General features: G+C 39.8%; 1 protein-coding gene across 3 annotated transcripts in view; it reads left to right on the top strand.

The window, feature by feature from the left end:
* lrch2 (leucine-rich repeats and calponin homology (CH) domain containing 2) overlaps positions 1-21134 on the top strand; it is a 147839-nt gene that overhangs the window by 97463 nt on the left and 29242 nt on the right. For all 3 annotated transcript variants that reach the window (XM_034178544.1, XM_034178545.1, XM_034178543.1), the window contains 4 exons: positions 9349-9397; positions 9535-9675; positions 16655-16705; positions 16795-16858. In XM_034178544.1, coding sequence (XP_034034435.1) covers positions 9349-9397; positions 9535-9675; positions 16655-16705; positions 16795-16858 — 305 coding nt within the window. The remainder of the gene's footprint in view (positions 1-9348; positions 9398-9534; positions 9676-16654; positions 16706-16794; positions 16859-21134) is intronic.

The following is a 21134-nucleotide window of genomic DNA, read 5'->3' as shown; positions in this document are numbered from 1 at the left end:
GTGGAAAATTCTACAGCTAGACAGGCCCCTGTAGTCGGTGCGGACCAAGGTAGCTTAGCCGCCGTTAGTTACCCCCTGGCAGATCCCGAGCAGCCGGGAAAGCAGGCCGACTGGGTGACTGTGAGGAGGAAGTGTAGTTCTAAACAGAAGCCCCGCGTACACCGCCAACCCGTTCACATTTCTAACCGTTTTTCCCCACTCGGCGACACACCCGCCGAGGATCAAACTCTGGTTATTGGCGACTCTGTTTTGAGAAATGTGAAGTTAGCGACACCAGCAACCATAGTCAGTTGTCTTCCGGGGGCCAGAGCAGGCGACATTGAAGGAAATTTGAAACTGCTGGCTAAGGCTAAGCGTAAATTTGGTAAGATTGTAATTCACGTCGACAGTAATGACACCCAGTTACGCCAATCGGAGGTCACTAAAATTAACATTAAATCGGTGTGTAACTTTGCAAAAACAATGTCGGACTCTGTAGTTTTCTCTGGGCCCCTCCCCAATCGGACCGGGAGTGACATGTTTAGCCGCATGTTCTCCTTGAATTGCTGGCTGTCTGAGTGGTGTCCAAAAAATGAGGTGGGCTTCATAGATAATTGGCAAAGCTTCTGGGGAAAACCTGGTCTTGTTAGGAGAGACGGCATCCATCCCACTTTGGATGGAGCAGCTCTCATTTCTAGAAATCTGGCCAATTTTCTTAAATCCTCCAAACCGTGACTATCCAGGGTTGGGACCAGGAAGCAGAGTTGTAGTCTTACACACCTCTCTGCAGCTTCTCTCCCCCTGCCATCCCCTCATTACCCCATCCCCGTAGAGACGGTGCCTGCTCCCAGACTACCAATAACCAGCAAAAATCAATTTAAGCATAAAAATTCAAAAAGAAAAAATAATATAGCACCTTCAACTGCACCACAGACTAAAACAGTTAAATGTGGTCTCTCTCTTCTAAGTCCCTGTTGGTAAATGATATAATAATTGATCAACATATTGATTTATTCTGCCTTACAGAAACCTGGTTACAGCAGGATGAATATGGTAGTTTAAATGAGTCAACACCCCCGAGTCACACTAACTGTCAGAATGCTCGTAGCACGGGCCGGGGCGGAGGATTAGCAGCAATCTTTCATTCCATCTTATTAATTAATCAAAAACCCAGACAGAGCTTTAATTCATTTGAAAGCTTGACTCTTAGTCTTGTCCATCCAAATTGGAAGTCCCAAAAACCAGTTTTATTTGTTATTATCTATCGTCCACCTGGTCGTTACTGTGAGTTTCTCTGTGAATTTTCAGACCTTTTGTCTGACTTAGTGCTTAGCTCAGATAAGATAATTATAGTGGGCGATTTTAACATCCACACAGATGCTGAGAATGACAGCCTCAACACTGCATTTAATCTATTATTAGAATCTATTGGCTTTGCTCAAAAAGTAAATGAGTCCACCCACCACTTTAATCATATCTTAGATCTTGTTCTGACTTATGGTATGGAAATAGAAGACTTAACAGTATTCCCTGAAAACTCCCTGCTGTCTGATCATTTCTTAATAACATTTACATTTACTCTGATGGACTACCCAGCAGTGGGGAATAAGTTTCATTACACTAGAAGTCTTTCAGAAAGCGCTGTAACTAGGTTTAAGGATATGACTCCTTCTTTATGTTCTCTAATGCCATATACCAACACAGTGCAGAGTAGCTACCTAAACTCTGTAAGTGAGATAGAGTATCTCGTCAATAGTTTTACATCCTCATTGAAGACAACTTTGGATGCTGTAGCTCCTCTGAAAAAGAGAGCTTTAAATCAGAAGTGCCTGACTCCGTGGTATAACTCACAAACTCGTAGCTTAAAGCAGATAACCCGTAAGTTGGAGAGGAAATGGCGTCTCACTAATTTAGAAGATCTTCACTTAGCCTGGAAAAAGAGTCTGTTGCTCTATAAAAAAGCCCTCCGTAAAGCTAGGACATCTTTCTACTCATCACTAATTGAAGAAAATGAGAACAACCCCAGGTTTCTTTTCAGCACCGTAGCCAGGCTGACAAAGAGTCAGAGCTCTATTGAGCTGAGTATTCCATTAACTTTAACTAGTAATGACTTCATGACTTTCTTTGCTAACAAAATTTTAACTATTAGAGAAAAAATTACTCATAACCATCCCAAAGACGTATCGTTATCTTTGGCTGCTTTCAGTGATGCCGGTATTTGGTTAGACTCATTCTCTCCGATTGTTCTGTCTGAGTTATTTTCATTAGTTACTTCATCCAAACCATCAACATGTTTATTAGACCCCATTCCTACCAGGCTGCTCAAGGAAGCCCTACCATTATTTAATGCTTCGATCTTAAATATGATCAATCTATCTTTGTTAGTTGGCTATGTACCACAGGCTTTTAAGGTGGTAGTAATTAAACCATTACTTAAAAAGCCATCACCCAGCTATCTTAGCTAATTATAGGCCAATCTCCAACCTTCCTTTTCTCTCAAAAATTCTTGAAAGGGTAGTTGTAAAACAGCTAGCTGATCATCTGCAGAGGAATGGTCTATTTGAAGAGTTTCAGTCAGGTTTTAGAATTCATCATAGTACAGAAACAGCATTAGTGAAGGTTACAAATGATCTTCTTATGGCCTCAGACAGTGGACTCATCTCTGTGCTTGTTCTGTTAGACCTCAGTGCTGCTTTTGATACTGTTGACCATAAAATTTTATTACAGAGATTAGAGCATGCCATAGGTATTAAAGGCACTGCGCTGCGGTGGTTTGAATCATATTTGTCTAATAGATTACAATTTGTTCATGTACATGGGGAATCTTCTTCACAGACTAGGCTTAATTATGGAGTTCCACAAGGTTCTGTGCTAGGACCAATTTTATTCACTTTATACATGCTTCCCTTAGGTAGTATTAGGGGACGGTATTGCTTAAATTTTCATTGTTACGCAGATGATACCCAGCTTTATCTATCCATGAAGCCAGAGGACACACACCAATTAGCTAAACTGCAGGATTGTCTTACAGACATAAAGACATGGATGACCTCTAATTTCCTGCTTTTAAACTCAGATAAAACTGAAGTTATTGTACTTGGCCCCACAAGTCTTAGAAACATGGTGTCTAACCAGATCCTTACTCTGGATGGCATTGCCCTGGCCTCTAGTAATACTGTGAGAAATCTTGGAGTCATTTTTGATCAGGATATGTCATTCAAAGCGCATATTAAACAAATATGTAGGACTGCTTTTTTGCATTTACGCAATATCTCTAAAATCAGAAAGGTCTTGTCTCAGAGTGATGCTGAAAAACTAATTCATGCATTTATTTCCTCTAGGCTGGACTATTGTAATTCATTATTATCAGGTTGTCCTAAAAGTTCCCTAAAAAGCCTTCAGTTAATTCAAATGCAGCTAGAGTACTGACGGGGACTAGAAGGAGAGAGCATATCTCACCCATATTGGCCTCTCTTCATTGGCTTCCTGTTAATTCTAGAATAGAATTTAAAATTCTTCTTCTTACTTAGAAGGTTTTGAATAATCAGGTCCCATTTTATCTTAGGGACCTCATAGTACCATATCACCCCAATAGAGCGCTTCGCTCTCAGACTGCAGGCTTACTTGTAGTTCCTAGGGTTTGTAAGAGTAGAATGGGAGGCAGAGCCTTCAGCTTTCAGGCTCCTCTCCTGTGGAACCAGCTCCCAATTCAGATCAGGGAGACAGACACCCTCTCTACTTTTAAGATTAGGCTTAAAACTTTCCTTTTTGCTAAAGCTTATAGTTAGGGCTGGATCGAGTGACCCTGAACCATCCCTTAGTTATGCTGCTATAGACGTAGACTGCTGGGGGGTTCCCATGATGCACTGTTTCTTTCTCTTTTTGCTCTGTATGCACCACTCTGCATTTAATCATTAGTGATCGATCTCTGCTCCCCTCCACAGCATGTCTTTTTCCTGGTTCTCTCCCTCAGCCCCAACCAGTCCCAGCAGAAGACTGCCCCTCCCTGAGCCTGGTTCTGCTGGAGGTTTCTTCCTGTTAAAAGGGAGTTTTTCCTTCCCACTGTAGCCAAGTGCTTGCTCACAGGTGGTCGTTTTGACCATTGGGGTTTTACATAATTATTGTATGGCCTTGCCTTACAATATAAAGCGCCTTGGGGCAACTGTTTGTTGTGATTTGGCGCTATATAAAAAAAAATTGATTGATTGAAATTGATGGTTCTTGGAGCACAAACTGTCACGCGTTATTACGAAGTGACACGGAAACTCAAGTTTTGACACGACTTATAACGCGGCGTCACATTTCACTGTTTGCCGTGACAAATCAGTTTTCTGTCACGTGCACACAATTAAACTCGGCTCCACGGCGTTCAGTTTGATGCAGGATGCCGAAGAGGAACAGTGACACGAAGTCAGCCAAGTGTCGTTCCACAGTTCCTGCTGAAGCTCCTCAGGACGCTCCTGCTGTTGTAACCGATGAGCAGGAGAACGAGCCTGAGCCAGAGGAGCGAGAGGAGCCTCACGTGCAGCCAGACATCTCTGCACCTCCTCTAGTCCAGCGGAGGAAGAAGCACACACAATTAAACCCTGCTGCACCGCATTTAGTTTGATTGCTGACACCAAGTCGGCTAAAAGTCTAATTTCAGTGCTCTTCAGCGCGCTCCTGCAGGTGTTCCACCTGCTGCATGTGCCTGATGTTTGGGAAAATGCGCGAGACGAGAGCCGCATGAAGCCACACATCTGGCTCTGTCCGTCTCCTCCTCCTCCTCTCTGCACCACTCCATGGCACAGAGCCCAACTATGCATGCAGTCACGAAGTTCTTCTGAAAAACTGGAGCGACCTGAATTGTTAGCAATGGTTGGATGAATATGGGTTTGTGTGGAGACAATTCACCTCGTTCACAATGTGACAGAACTTAACAATGCGCTGTTACGCGCAATAGCGCGCAACAATGCAGAACATTATTCTTGACCGTGTGTAATGGTTCCTGATAATTCCCCAGCAACACGTACCATTAATCGTAACGTATGGTAACAGGTTGCAACAGTTCCTGAGGACACCTGACACCTCTGTCCTGAATCATCACATTCATGATTAGCGGCCAAGAATGTGTACTTCATGGCATCCGTGACTTATCGTCGTTATGTGTAAATGCAGCATAAGAGTGTGCATATCATGAATGCTTGGTCTTGTTGGACTTTTTAAGAATCTACTGAATCTACTGGTACCTTGTTTCCCATGTAAAATAAGAAATATACTCAAAACCTGGATTAATCTTTTTAGTCACATAGCACTACTATTATTTTGAACACTACTATAAATCCTTGCATTCCCTGAATACTCGCTCATTTGCAAGGTCAATCAATCAATCAATTTTATTTATATAGCGCCAAATCACAACAAACAGTTGCCCCAAGGCGCTTTATATTGTAAGGCAAGGCCATACAATAATTACGTAAAAACCCCAACGGTCAAAACGACCCCCTGTGAGCAAGCACTTGGCGACAGTGGGAAGGAAAAACTCCCTTTTAACAGGAAGAAACCTCCAGCAGAACCAGGCTCAGGGAGGGGCAGTCTTCTGCTGGGACTGGTTGGGGCTGAGGGAGAGAACCAGGAAAAAGTCATGCTGTGGAGGGGAGCAGAGATCAATCACTAATGATTAAATGCAGAGTGGTGCATACAGAGCAAAAAGAGAAAGAAACACTCAGTGCATTATGGGAACCCCCTAGCAGTCTAAGTCTATAGCAGCATAACTAAGGGATGGTTCAGGGTCACCTGATCCAGCCCTAACTATAAGCTTTAGCAAAAAGGAAAGTTTTAAGCCTTATCTTAAAAGTAGAGAGGGTGTCTGTCTCCCTGATCCGAATTGGGAGCTGGTTCCACAGGAGAGGAGCCTGAAAGCTGAAGGCTCTGCCTCCCATTCTACTCTTACAAACCCTAGGAACTACAAGTAAGCCTGCAGTCTGAGAGCGAAGCGCTCTATTGGGGTGATATGGTACTATGAGGTCCCTAAGATAAAATGGGACCTGATTATTCAAAAACTTCTAAGTAAGAAGAAGAATTTTAAATTCTATTCTAGAATTAACAGGAAGCCAATGAAGAGAGGCCAATATGGGTGAGATATGCTCTCTCCTTCTAGTCCCCGTCAGTACTCTAGCTGCAGCATTTTGAATTAACTGAAGGCTTTTCAGGGAACTTTTAGGACAACCTGATAATAATGAATTACAATAGTCCAGCCTAGAGGAAATAAATGCATGAATTAGTTTTTCAGCATCACTCTGAGACAAGACCTTTCTAATTTTAGAGATATTGCGTAAATGCAAAAAAGCAGTCTTACATATTTGTTTAATATGCGCTTTGAATGACATATCCTGATCAAAAATGACTCCAAGATTTCTCACAGTATTACTAGAGGTCAGGGTAATGCCATCCAGAGTAAGGATCTGGTTAGACACCATGTTTCTAAGATTTGTGGGGCCAAGTACAATAACTTCAGTTTTATCTGAGTTTAAAAGCAGGAAATTAGAGGTCATCCATGTCCTTATGTCTGTAAGACAATCCTGCAGTTTAGCTAATTGGTGTGTGTCCTCTGGCTTCATGGATAGTTAAAGCTGGGTATCATCTGCATAACAATGAAAATTTAAGCAATGCCGTCTAATAATACTGCCTAAGGGAAGCATGTATAAAGTGAATAAAATTGGTCCTAGCACAGAACCTTGTGGAACTCCATAATTAACCTTAGTCTGTGAAGACGATTCCCCATTTACATGAACAAATTGTAATCTATTAGATAAATATGATTCAAACCACCGCAGCACAGTGCCTTTAATACCTATGGCATGCTCTAATCTCTGTAATAAAATTTTATGGTCAACAGTATCAAAAGCAGCACTGAGGTCTAACAGAACAAGCACAGAGATGAGTCCACTGTCTGAGGCCATAAGAAGATCATTTGTAACCTTCACTAATGCTGTTTCTGTACTATGATGAATTCTAAAACTTGACTGAAACTCTTCAAATAGACCATTCCTCTGCAGATGATCAGTTAGCTGTTTTACAACTACCCTTTCAAGAATTTTTGAGAGAAAAGGAAGGTTGGAGATTGGCCTATAATTAGCTAAGATAGCTGGGTCAAGTGATGGCTTTTTAAGTAATGGTTTAATTACTGCCACCTTAAAAGCCTGTGGTACATAGCCAACTAATAAAGATAGATTGATCATATTTAAGATCGAAGCATTAAATAATGGTAGGGCAGCCATTGTTAATAGCATTTTCTTCATCACTTTATGCATGCTTTTATGTCCACCAGTATAAAACCCCAATTTCAATGAAGTTGGGACATTGTGTAAAATGTAAATAAAAACAGAATACAATGATGTGCAAATCCTCTTCAACCTATATTCAATTGAATACACCACAAAGACAAGATATTTAATGTTCAAACTGATACTTTTTTTTTTTGTGCAAATATTTGCTCATTTTGAAATCACTCTCATGACTTTTTGTTTTCACACTGTTAGCAGTTTCCCAGCATCACCTCTGCGTGTCACCAGAGGAACAATAGCTGTAGAAACGTGCATACGTCAGCCATGAACTTGGAGTGGGGCACTGCACATTTCCCCGGTCATTTCACTTTTGATACATCTGAATGTTAGCGTGAAGAAGGACGTACACCATGTTTTTGTGTGTACACAACCTTTGTACATGAGGCCCCAGGTGACTTGTATAAACCTGCTGATATTTAATAAGATATCATAAGACCCAGAATGAGCTGTTTCATTTCTGGGATATACTCTGTTTTCAACACACGAGAAAATGTGGCGTTAGTAATCTACTTGTCATCTCAAAAGACTCCTACAACCCATGGCAAAAATTATGGAATCACCGGCCTCAGAGGATGTTCATTCAGTTGTTTAGTTTTGTAGAAAAAAAGCAGATCACAGACATGACACAAAACTAAAGTCGTTTCAAATGGCAACTTTCTGGCTTTAAGAAACACTATAAGAAATCAAGAAAAAAAGATTGTGGCAGTCAGTAACGGTTACTTTTTTAGACCAAGCAGAGGAAAAAAATATGGAATCACTCAATTGAGGAAAAAATTATGGAATCACCCTGTAAATTTTCATCCCCCAAATTAACACCTGCATCAAATCAGATCTGCTCATTGACATTGACCCTATGCCATGACATTGACCCTATGTGTCTTTTTGCAAGGAATGTTTTTGCAGTTTTTGCTCTATGGCAAGATGCATTATCATCCTGAAAAATGATTTCATCATCCCCAAACATCCTTTCAATTGTCCAAAATATCAACATAAACTTGTGCATTTATTGATGATGTAATGACAGCCTTCTCCCCAGTGCCTTTACCTGACATGCAGCCCCATATCATCAATGACTGTGGAAATTTACATGTTCTCTTCAGGCAGTCATCTTTATAAATCTCATTGGAAAGGCACCAAACAAAAGTTCCAGCATCATCACCTTGCCCAATGCAGATTCGAGATTCATCACTGAATATGACTTTCGTCCAGTCATCCACAGTCCACAATTGCTTTTCCTTAGCCCATTGTAACCTTGTTCTTTTCTGTTTAGGTGTTAATGATGCCTTTCGTTTAGCTTTTCTGTATGTAAATCCCATTTCCTTTAGGCGGTTTCTTACAGTTCGGTCACAGACGTTGACTCCAGTTTCCTCCCATTCGTTCCTCATTTGTTTTGTTGTACATTTTTCGATTTTTGAGACATATTGCTTTAAGTTTTCTGTCTTGACGCTTTGTCTTCCTTGGTCTACCAGTATGTTTGCCTTTAACAACCTTCCCATGTTGTTTGTATTTGGTCCAGAGTTTAGACACAGCTGACTGTGAACAACCAACATCTTTTGCAACATTGCGTGATGATTTACCCTCTTTTAAGAGTTTGATAATCCTCTCCTTTGTTTCAATTGACATCTCTCGTGTTGGAGCCATGATTCATGTCGGTCCACTTGGTGCAACAGTTCTCCAAGGTGTGTTCACTCCTTTTTAGATGCAGACTAACGAGCAGATCTGATATGATGTAGGTGTTAGTTTTGGGGATGAAAATTTACAGGGTGATTCCATAATTTTTTCCTCAGAATTGAGTGATTCCATATTTTTTTCCTCTGCTTGGGCTAAAAAAGTAACCGTTACTGACTGCCAAAATCTTTTTTTTCTTGATTTCTTATAGCCAGAAAGTTGCCATTTGAAATGACTTTAGTTTTGTGTCATGTCTGTGATCTGCTTTTTTTCTACAAAATTAAACAACTGAATGAACATCCTCCGAGGCCGGTGATTCCATAATTTTTGCCAGGGGTTGTAGATTCCTCTGATTGTGTTCGTGCCTTTGTTGTAGTGCTTCTTTGGATGAAGGAAGTAGTGGAACATCAGTACTGAGTGGACAGGTACCAATTCTTTGACTTTACACCCAAAATACAACATATAGTAATCCTAGTTTCATGTCTCTTTCATTTTGTGGCTGTGCCCATACCTTTCTAATTCTGATGTTTGTCACTCATTTTTTTACTATGTTTTTCTGCAGCCTTCATCTTCCTGCTCCTTTGATGCAAGCCTAAAAACGGATCTGTCAGATTCAGAGCCAAATTGGCTTGAGGTACTACCCGTTCTTAACCAGAATGAAGACCGCAGGAGGAACAAGTACCTAAGAAAGGACTATTTGAAGGTGTGATGACATCATGCCATAATAAATTAGCTTTTTGTCACTGAGGTCTTCTGCTGAAAAACAAAACACTGTATGTGCCTGAGGAAAAACTCTTGATATTTCAGTGTTTCGGTCTTATTAGTTACAGGTGCTCGTAAACTGTATGCATCACTTTATTTGTGTCACATGCCAGAAATCAGCAATCTCACAGCACATTAACTTTTTGGTGGTGTAGTGGCCAACCGGTTGGTGCACTTACTTCCAGAGATGAAGGTTCCTGGTTCAAGACCACCTATGTCCACTCTCCATATAATGTGGAGTTGCGTCATGAAAGGGCGTCTGGTGTAAATATTGTGCCAAATCAGCATGCAGATCCATGTCAGATCTGCTGTGGCAACATCAAGCAAAAAGGGAGAAACAGAAAGAACTTACTTTACAACGGGTTAATTATTGAAAAGGGATGTTGTGAGAAATTACAATATTAGGGCATTATCCAAGACATAATTCCAAGTATCAAAAGTGTTTGAGACACACACAGGAATCTTAATGCATGACAACACACAAGCTCTTCCTGACTTTTTTCCTCCATTTTTGATAGTATCTTATTCTAAAAAATGAAGTTTATGTTTGCACTTTTGTTTGTAAAATATATCTCATAATATTGTGATTCATTGACTTAGACATGTTGACCTCTTAAAACATATTATCCTTGTATTAAGGAACAGTATATACAGTCGTGGTCAGAATTGACAATACCCGTATATTTTAAATAGATTTTAAAATATGTTCCAAAATGAATGCAAACAAACCAATTTTGTATTATGAATATACTGAGTGTGTTGGGAAAGTGTAGTGACACGGACCCACAACAGGGGGCGCAAATGAACGGTCAATAGATGAGCCAAAAAGTAACAATTTAATGTTGTGAATGTGCACAACGAACATACAATCACAGAATATCATTACAGTCAATACACAGAGGTGACGTGTGGGCAGGCTCGAGGATAGAAGACATCTGTCCTAAGAAGAGCCGGAACCACACGATTTCTGCCGCCCCAGAACCTGGTGAATACTGGAGCCGCCAAGTCCCGAATTCCCAGGTGATCACCGTCCCCGACTGTCGGATCTGGTACTGCTGGCGAAGAACAAAGACAGTCAAGTGTGGGTGTGTGTACACCCAGTAACAACAACGGTGGGAATGCCACCTCCACCTCTCATTCAATATGTTGCAGCGGTCTCAGCTGAAAAGGAGCGCCGTCTTGCACAGCCTCCTCACAAACGACCGGTTCTCCTGCAAATTCTCACAATAACAGAGTTACAAATCTCACAAAAAGGCTGAGAGTATTACCTCCTATGAAGTATGATATCTCGGCAACGAGGTGGAGATGACGTCTGGTCTTTATGGAGTGAGATGATGTTGAGTAGATGGGTGACAGCTGTCAAGAGGTAATGAGCGACAGCTGTCACCCCCGGCTGGCGGCAGCTGTCGCTCTCTCGTGCCTGAAGCCCGCACTACATGCAGGGCGCCCTCTGGTGGTGGGCCAGCAGTACCTCCTCTTCTGGCGGCCCACACAACAGAGTGTCCCAAAAAAAGTGCCACAGAAATAAAGCCATAGGAAATCTATACACTTTTGGACACTGATATCTGTCATATGGCATATCTCATGGATCTTCTCATGGAACGATCTCTGGTGTTCATTTCTAATTTCACCTCAGTTTGTAAGAGTTTTAGCATTCACAAGATGTGTTTAATATGTGCACCACTCCTCTGGTTCGGCCAGATCTCCCTTTGTTAACATTGTTCTATCAGTTTGAAACATCTTTACAATCCTCCATATTGTTTTTTCTGTCTGGAGCTTTTCTAACTGCAAAATGATATTGTCGTTGGGTTTTCACCATGGATTTGGTCTCAAAGTGGAATTCCACCAGTTTCCCTTTTTGCTCAAATGTAAGCAGCATCCTCATTGGATCAGTCTGACATTACATCAGAAGAAATTCCTCACATATATCTTGATGTCTGAAAAAATAGTGAATTCAGATTATCCGTTGCAGAATTAGTCAAATGATTTTGTGGCACTTTTTTTGTGACACCCTGTGTATACTGTGCATCCAGAAAGTATTCACAGCGCTTCACTTTTTCCAATCTTATGTTCCAGCCTTATTCCAAAATTGAGTAAATTTATTTGTTCCCTCAAAATTTTACTCACACACCTCATAATGACAACATGAAAAAGGTTTTTTTTTTTTTTTGTTTGTTTTTGAAAATTTATTAAAAATAGAAATCACATAGAAATCACATGTACATGTACATTCACACCCTTTGCTCAGTACTTTGTTGATGCACCTTTGGCAGCAATTACAGCCTCAAGTCTTCTTGAAAATTATGCCACAAGCTTGGCGCACCTATCTTTGGGCAGTTTTACCCATTTTGCTTTGCAGCACGTCTTAAGATGCACCGAACTCCATCAGGTTGTCTCAAAACTGATGAAGTTTCGGTACACAGCCATTTTCAGATCTCTCCAGAGATGTTCATTCGGATTCCTGTTTGGGCCCCGGCGGGCCACTCAAGGACATTCACAGAGTTGTCCTGAAGTCACTCCTTTGATATCGTGGCTGTGTGCTTGGGGTCATTGTCCTGCTGAAAAATGGAACTTTCACCCCAGTCTGAGGTCAAGAGCTCTCTGGAGCAGGTTTTCATCCAGGATGTCTTGGTACATTGCTGCATTCATCTTTCACTCAGTCTTGACTGGTCTCCCGGTTCCTGACAGTCAAAAACATCCCCACAGCATGATGCTAGCACCACCATGCTTCACTGTAGGGATGGTGCCTGGTTTCATCCAAGCATGATGCCTGGCATTCACGCCAAAGAGTTCAATCTTTGTCTCATCAGACCAGAGAATTTTGTTTCTCATAGTCTGAGTCCTTCAGGTACCGTTTGGCAAACTCCAGGTGGGCTGCCATGTGCCTTTTACTAAGGAGTGGCTTCCGTCTGACCACTCTACCATACAGGCCTGATTGGTGGATTGCTGCAGAGATGGTTGTCCTTCTGGAAGGTTCTCCTTTATCCACAGAGGAATGCTGGAGCTCTGACAGAGTGACCATTGGGTTCTTGGTCACCTCCCTGACTAAGGTCCTTCTTGCCCTGATCGCTCAGTTTAGATGGGCGGCCAGCTCTATGAAGAGTCCTGGTGGATCCGAACATCTTCCATTTATGGATGATGGAGGCCACTGTGCTCATTGAGACCTTCAAAGCAGCAGAAATGTTTCTGTACCCTGCATCAAGATTTGTGCCTTTAGACTCGAGAAGGACGAGCCGTGGAAACAGGATGCACCTGAGCTCAATTTTGAGCTTCATGGCAAAGTCTGTGAATACTTAGTGTCCCTGCCACGCTATGACGTTTTTACATATTCTTGAAGAATAAAAAAAAGCTTTTTCCACGTCTTTCGTTTTTACAATAAAATTACACTGAACAAGGATTTAGACGTTTCGTTACTCATCTGAGAATTTAAATTTTCCGCCTCTGAGTTGACCTACTTTTTCACTGCGACGGATGTGACGTCATTCGAGTAGACGTCTCGCAGCGCCGCTCTGTTTACCAACACGGCGGGCACGGACAGCGAAGGAATAGTGCGTGATTGTAGCGAAGATTTAAGTGACATATCGATTGTTTTTGAAGAAGATGAGGAAGTTTCTGATGAAGATATTAATGGTGTAAATAATCAGCGGCTCCAAACCGTGTATGTTCCAGCCGAACGCGACAGAAAGAGGATGAAACGCAGCTGTCAGGTGACAGCAGCAGCGTTGAGGAGGATGACACAGAATGGTTTGTTCACTCACCACTTTCTTATAAACGATCATTTATTCCTGGCACGGTGTGTTTGTGTATGAAAAAAATATTTGAGCAGCACAGCATGCTTAAATTCAGGAGTTTGTTCTAAAATCACTGAAAATAAAGTTTCTGTACATTCTGTATATATTTAATCATTTATAAGTCAGTTTCTTTTGATTGCTAATTCTTCATTTTTTATTCAAAGCAAATGATTGCATATCTTTATCTGAAAAGCTGTAGACCCACATGGGATGGGAAAAAAGATATCTAAATAAAAGAAAATTTTACTTCTATATCTGTTGTCAAATTTTATCAGGCATAATATTGTAGAAAAATGTTTATGCTAAATGGAGACTTTCCTGTTTAAAATACACATACAGAACATCTGTAATCAAATTGTATCACATCTAATCTACTTTGAATGAACATAAGTCTGAACAAAAAACAGGCTGTTCAGTTTATATGCATATGTATATTTGGAAAACACAAAAATGTCAATGTTCTGTTTTTTTTTTTTCCAGGTGTTCATGTGAACACAGTCAGCCGATGCCACTCGTGATCGAGTCTCCTTCTCATATCAGGGTCAGCTTTGCAGGTAAGTTGTCTATGTTATCTCAGTAACACCCTAACTTTCAAACAGCATTTTTTAATGTATATAAGCAATGTTTTTATTAATGTTGTTTTAACTTCTGTTTTAGGACTTTGTTGCTCATTTTAATGAAAATGCAAGGAGACAACAAAAGCAGACAAAGCAAGAGAGACCAAGGTTCAGAATATACTTTCCTTAGTGGCAAAGAGGAGGATTCACAATGAGAACATTAGCCACATATCCAACATGTGATATGTGGAAAATGAAAAAAACAAAACAGATTATTTGTATATTTTTATATAACATGATAAAATGAATAAAAATACAATTTCACATAAGTTTCACATTGTTTCATTCAAATGAGAAGTGTTTTACAATTTGTTAAAAAAACATTTTATTCAGTCTATATGAGCAACATAGCAAAAGCGGTTCTTCAGATCTGCAAAACACCAAACCGACCAGAAATCCCCACCAATGATCTTCCTGCACTGAGCAGCCAACGTGAAGGCTGATGCTGACAAGCGGACCAGGTACCACCGATGAGTCCAACCCCTCACTCCAGAGGAGGAAAATGGAAGCCAGTGTAGTCGGATGATGGTGATGGAAAAGTACTCCTTATTTTGAATACAACACAAGCTGGTAGTGCCACCCTTCTGTGCTTTCCCAAGTGTCCCCAGCACAACCGCACAAATGGCCGATATGCGATATGATGATACTTTCTGCAACAAAAAATAGCATGGATTGATGTTCAAAACAACAGTTCATTCTTTTTGTATTTGAATATTTTTTACTTTTTCTATAAACTATGTAAATGAAACTTTCTATTTCATGTGCTTACTCGTGCTGTGGAGCATCATGTAGGCATAGTGTGCCACTCTGAGGACATCTGCATCCAAACACACAATCGAGAAACTAGCCAGCTGTGTGACACATTGAGGATTTTCGCCACGATGTTGCATCTACGCCAAGACTGCAGAAATTTCCCTGCAACAGCGAGACTTGATCACGAGTGGCATCGGCTGACTGTGTTCACATGAACACCTGAAAAAAAACAGAACACTGTCATTTTTGTGTTTTCCAAATATACATATGCATGTAAACTGAACAGCCTGTTTTTTGTTCAGACTTATGTTCATTCAAAGTAGATTAGATGTGAAACAATTTGATTACAGATGTTCTGTATGTGTATTTTAGACAGATAAGTCTCCATTTAGCATATACATTTTTCTACAATATTATGCCTGATAAAATTTGACAACAGACATAGAAGTAAAATTTTCTTTTATTTAGAAATCTTTTTTCCCATCCCATGTGGGTCTACAGCTTTTCAGATAAAGATTTGCAATAATTTGCTTTGAATAAAAAGTGAAGAATTGGCAATCACAAGAAACTGACTTATAAATGATTAAATATATACAGAATGTACAGAAACTTTATTTTCAGTGATTTTAGAACAAACTCCCGAATTTAAGCATGCTGTGCTGCTCAAATATTTTTTTCTTACACAAACACACCGTGCCAGGAATAAATGATCATTTATAAGAAAAGGTGGAGAGTGAACAAACCATTCAGCAGCTTATATTGTCCTTCTCAGCACTGCTGCTGTCAGCTGACAGCTGCACTTCATCCTCTTTCTGTCGCATTCGGCTGGAACATACACGGTTTGGAGTCGCTGATTATTTACGCCGTTAATATCTTCATCAGAAACTTCCTCATCTTCAAAAACAATCGATATGTCACTTAAATCTTCGCTATAATCGCACACTATGCCTTCGCACATATATATATATGTGTGTGTATGTATGTGTGTGTGTGTAGTGTTGTATGCAAACGTTTGGGCACCCCTGATAATTTTCATGCTTTTCCTTTATAAATCATTTTTGGCCCACATATACGAGGTCTGTCCAAAAAGTAACAGACCTTTTTATTTTTTTCAAAAACTATATGGATTTGAATCACGTGTGATTGCGTCAGCCAAGCTTGAACCTTCGTGCGCATACGTGAGTTTTTCCACGCCTGTCGGTTGTGTCATTCGCCTGTGGGCAGGCTTTGAGTGAGCACTGGTCCACCCCTCCCGTCGGATTTCTTTTGTCTGAGAACTTGCTGAGAGACTGCCGCTTTGCTCCATGAAATTTTTTTCAAAACTGTTAGAGACAGGCAGTTGGAAACCATTCGATAGATTCAGTTGGATATCGGTGAAGATTCTGTCGGCGTCACGTGGATTATGGACTGTTAAAACCTTTTTAAAGGTGGCCCACAGCGGCGGAGGGCGCACGGTGCACCGAGCGGCCATTCGACAGGCTGGATCGACAAGATCATTTCTAAACTGCGCACGAAGGTTCAAGCTTGGCTGATGTAATCACACGTGATTCAAATCCATATAGTTTTTGAAAAAAATAAAAAGGTACGATACTTTTTGGACAGACCTCGTACAATGTTTAAGTAAACATAAATGTAAATCATCTGCACATGTGGGTCATCTGCATACGTAGTCACATAGCTTTTCAGTTGTATGTCATCATGAGAAAAAAAGGCGTAAAGTTGTCAAACCCCAAAAATCTTTTTAAACTCCTCTTTACAGTACAAGTGCCAGAGTGCTCGGAAAAATTCCAGTGGGAACGATGATTGTGAGGTGAGCATGTGAAAACATGTCCTTGTGCTGTTGCTGAAATTTTTCTCTGAATGAAATAAGGAAAGAAGTTGACATTGTTTTCTTTCTAGGAGGGGTTCCGGAATGCAGATTATAACACATCCCTGACAGTGTTTGGACTTAAGCCACGATCTGGTAAGGCCAGTGGTATCAAAAGTACACACATTTGTTACTTAAGTAGAAGTATAGATACTGCAGTTTAAAAACACTCTGGTAAAAGTTGAAGTATCAACTTGACTTCTTTACTCAAGTAAAAGTGAAAAAGTATGTGCTCCAAAACCTACTTAAAGTATAAAAGTATAAAGTAACCTTTAAAAAAAAAAGGTAGATGCCACTATATGAATTGAAAGCTTAATTTAAAAACTGATTCGTTCTAAATGTGGCCCAAGACCCAAAACCCAAAATTACCCCCCAACACCACCTGCAGGAAAATGTTTCAATTCTAGAAGCTCTGAAATGCAATCTGGGACTATTCCAGATAATAAACTGCAGTGAGTGCAGCATCCATTTAGTGAGAAAAAAAAAAAACAACTTTCCTTATTCAAATTCATTCCAGTAGTATTCTGCTCTTACAAGGATGCAGCAGTTTTCTAGTTTGGCAGATAGTTCTGGAGGAAATCACTGAAGAAATTAACACATTGAAAATATGGTTTGACCAAAACAAATTGTCATTAAATAAGACAGGGATGAAGTGGAGGTGTGAGAGTCACTAGGTGTTCACAGGAAACACTTATTTATTTATGTATGTATGTATTTATATATGTATGTTCATTGTTAGTTGCGTTTATATTTTCTGTTGTGTTTCTATTCAGGTTCTTTTTGCTTCTTTCTCTAAAATTGTATATAATAATCATTAGATTATTAATATATAAACAAAAATAAATTTAAGAAATATTACAATTTGAAAACAAATGCACCCGAACGTGATGAGAGCTGCTTAATGCTAACTTTTAACATTGAAAATGCCATAGACATGCTAACGCGTTAGCGTCGCTCCCGTTTTTAAGTTATAAAATACATCTATCAACTGTTTCAGAAGACCGTAACAGGTCGGTTTAACATAGAAAAGATAAATAATACTCACAGAAGTATGCTCTTTAGGGTTTTAGCGGGGGAAAATTAAGCGAAAGAAAGAAAGAATAAACGAAGCAATAGGTCGACGCATTGCTTCAATCGCGAACCACTGCTTGGATTGGTTCACAGTTCAAAGCAAAGCCGTGCTGCAGAAAAGTTGATTACAGGCGCACATGACGTGAAATATATATATATATAAACATTAAACTGAAGGCAAGAGTAACGAGGCTGTTTGTTTTAAAAATGTAAGGAATAGAAAGTACAGATACTTATGTGAAAATGTAATGAGTAGAAGTCAGAAGTAGGCAGAAAAATAAGTAAAGGAGTAAAGTATAGATACCTAAAAAGTGTACTTAAGTACAGTAACGAAGTATTTGTACTTCGTTACTTGACACCTCTGGGTAAGGTGCAAGAAAAGTCCAACTTGACTATGAGCCTTCCCATTCATTGTTTGCTTGTGTTTGGCCAAATCACATAGCACTCTGAGAGCCCAGTTATTAGAGTAAGATTATATGTAGAAATACATGTATTAGTCCATTGAAAGCACTCGTATATACAGTAGTGTTCAGAATAATAGTAGTGCTATGTGACTAAAAAGATTAATCCATATTTCTTATTGTTACATGGGAAACAAGGCACCAGTAGATTCAGTAGATTCTCACAAATCCAACAAGACCAAGCATTCATGATATGCACACTCTTAAGGCTATGTAGTAAAAAAAAGTAGCCTTGTCCAATATAACTTTTCTGAATCCAATATTTCTCTATGTTGGACTCCTTGCCATCCATTATTTGCATTATATATATATATATGAAATTAATTATACATTTATTGTTATTTAGATCAATTATTAATCATTATTAAGATCCTATTGTCTTATTTACAATTTGTACATGTTCAATTCTACGTTCTATTTTGTCACGTGATAATTTCACAAGGACCACAATGGAAATAAGTATTTATGCTTTATTCTGTTGTTTCATGTATCATTGATGCATTCACCTCTGTATGTTTGTATTGATGTTGCAGAATAAACTCAATCAGTCAATCATAAACAATATTATAAATTATTATATATTATTAACAATTTTAACGGCATCTGCAGGAGGATGTGCATGTACGCATACATGAGCTTTGACCGCGTGTGATGCGCATGCACGCTGATGTCCACGAGATGTCTTGTGAATCATTCCAGAGGTGTTGTTAGGTTACAAAAACAGTGTTGAGTTTTCGAAGTTTTTAGTTTGTGCTAGCTTTTACATAATATATGAGAAACATGTTATATTTACATAGAAATTAAGCAGTTTCAGAACGGATTCCACCATGATGAATTAGCAGCCAGAGAGAGACCAGCCAGTGATGTCACAGTGCCTCTCTACTGTGATTGGCTGTACCCCCCCTCCAAAAAAAAAAACAAAAAAAAAACAGAATTGCATGATTCATAGCATAAAAATTGGAAACAGAATGTGACCTTTTGACCTCTTGAAATAGGTCAAGGTTAGCCATCTTTGAACTTGTCAAAAGTCTGTGTTCTAAGAATGTTCCCTGTGAATTTGAAGACCCTGGAAATAAGCCACACGGACGGGCTTACAGATGGACACAAAGCCTTCATAATACCCGATGGCCATATTTTGATGGCCTCGGGTGAAAAATTGTGCAATGGCTCATGGGATTATTTGGGGAGTGAAGGATTCACCTGATGTATCCTTCCTTTGTGGGGGAAAGAAGGCCGCTTCACAAGCAGCTTTTGAAATGAGACAGCCTAGTTATGCCACTTGTGATGTAAATGGCTGAGGACAGCCTTAGAATTATGCAGCTGCTGAATAGGGAAGCAGTAAATTAAAAATATGTTTTGCTCATGTGTGTGCCCATACACATCAACAAAGAATGGGGTGTGATCTGGCACTGCGATGACACATTCAATGACACACTTAATGTTGAACATGTTCGAGGTCTAAAGGTACGGTCACATTAGCAACAAGCGACTTTGACTTTGTATAGCAAGTTTTACCTTGATACATGACATTTTTGTCAAGATGCTGTGTGTGCAAAGTTTCAGAGACTGTCCCTCCTGGTGGTCACAGTTAGAATAAAAACACAATTAAAGTAGCACTTGTCCCATTCTGAGGTAAGTTACACATTCATAAGTAAGTCTCTGTCAAAATAGCATGGGTAAATCAGCAACATATACAGATGCACACACGGAATCAATCGGTTACTGGACCTCCTCTGCCTTCAGCAACACAGGTAAGAAGTAGTGCAGGCAACGGCTCTCACGACTTCATTCATTCATGAATTTGTGTGTGAGGTGCATCTTAAAGGCCAGTTAACAAAGCTGCACTTTCTGTGCATGCAGTGGTGGGCACATAATTGTCGAAGATAATGTTTTCATTATCGGATTATCTTTTTAGATAACTTTAAAAACCATTATCGGACGAATTATCTTGCGATAAATTTTTGTCCGATAATTTTTAGACCGATAACGTGGGAAATAAAGCTGAACAGCTACAAACATTTATAAAATTTAAAATCAGTTGAGCACCTACCTGTTAAATGTTTCATAGCAGATGTGTAGTTGTACCCTCTGCAAAACAGAGGAGAGCTGCTTCTAGAAGAAACCGCTCTATCCTCTGCAGGCAAAGGAGAACTGGTCCCAACTCCCCAAAACACTCATTTCTTTTAACCCCATACTAATACGAGGGCAATATCACCTAAGTCATCCAGAGGCATACATTTTTAACTTATGTTTTTTTAACCAATCTAATTTCGGACAAGTTATTTAAATTAATGTCATGTCTGAACTTTTATGAAGTGAAAATATCAGATATATGTTTTAGGTTTAAAGTAATGCGCTAATTTTTAAGGTTTTAGTGTGGATATATGCTGTGCCCAGCAGTGCATTATGGGTAGGATAGGGTAATCAGTACGTTCACAACATGAGAAATGCATTTGAAACACTCTGATCAGGCTCTACGGACAACAGCATTAAACTCTAGTGCCTAAAACTCTCGTGAATATATTTTCTGGGTTTATAGACGTTGTTATTGTGTCTGCGTTTATTAAATTTCACGCATCTTAAATGTAGCAGACACGGATTATCTGGAATTTTGTTTTGGCAAGTTTTCAAGGTCTCTAGTGCCATCTAGTGGCCAGTAGGGTTCATGGCAGTATTGGCCCTGAAGCTGGGCTTATACAACCCCTGGCAAAAATTACGGAATCACCGGCCTCAGAGGATGTTCATTCAGTTGTTTAATTTTGCGGAAAAAAAGCAGATCACAGACATGACACAAAACTAAAGTCATTTCAAATGGCAACTTTCTGGCTTTAAGAAACACT

The sequence above is a fragment of the Thalassophryne amazonica genome, chromosome 9 (genome assembly GCF_902500255.1).
Source record: "Thalassophryne amazonica chromosome 9, fThaAma1.1, whole genome shotgun sequence".
NCBI classification, from domain to species: domain Eukaryota; kingdom Metazoa; phylum Chordata; class Actinopteri; order Batrachoidiformes; family Batrachoididae; genus Thalassophryne; species Thalassophryne amazonica.
Note: the sequence above shows the minus strand (reverse complement) of the source record. Positions and strands in the feature narration are given on the sequence as shown.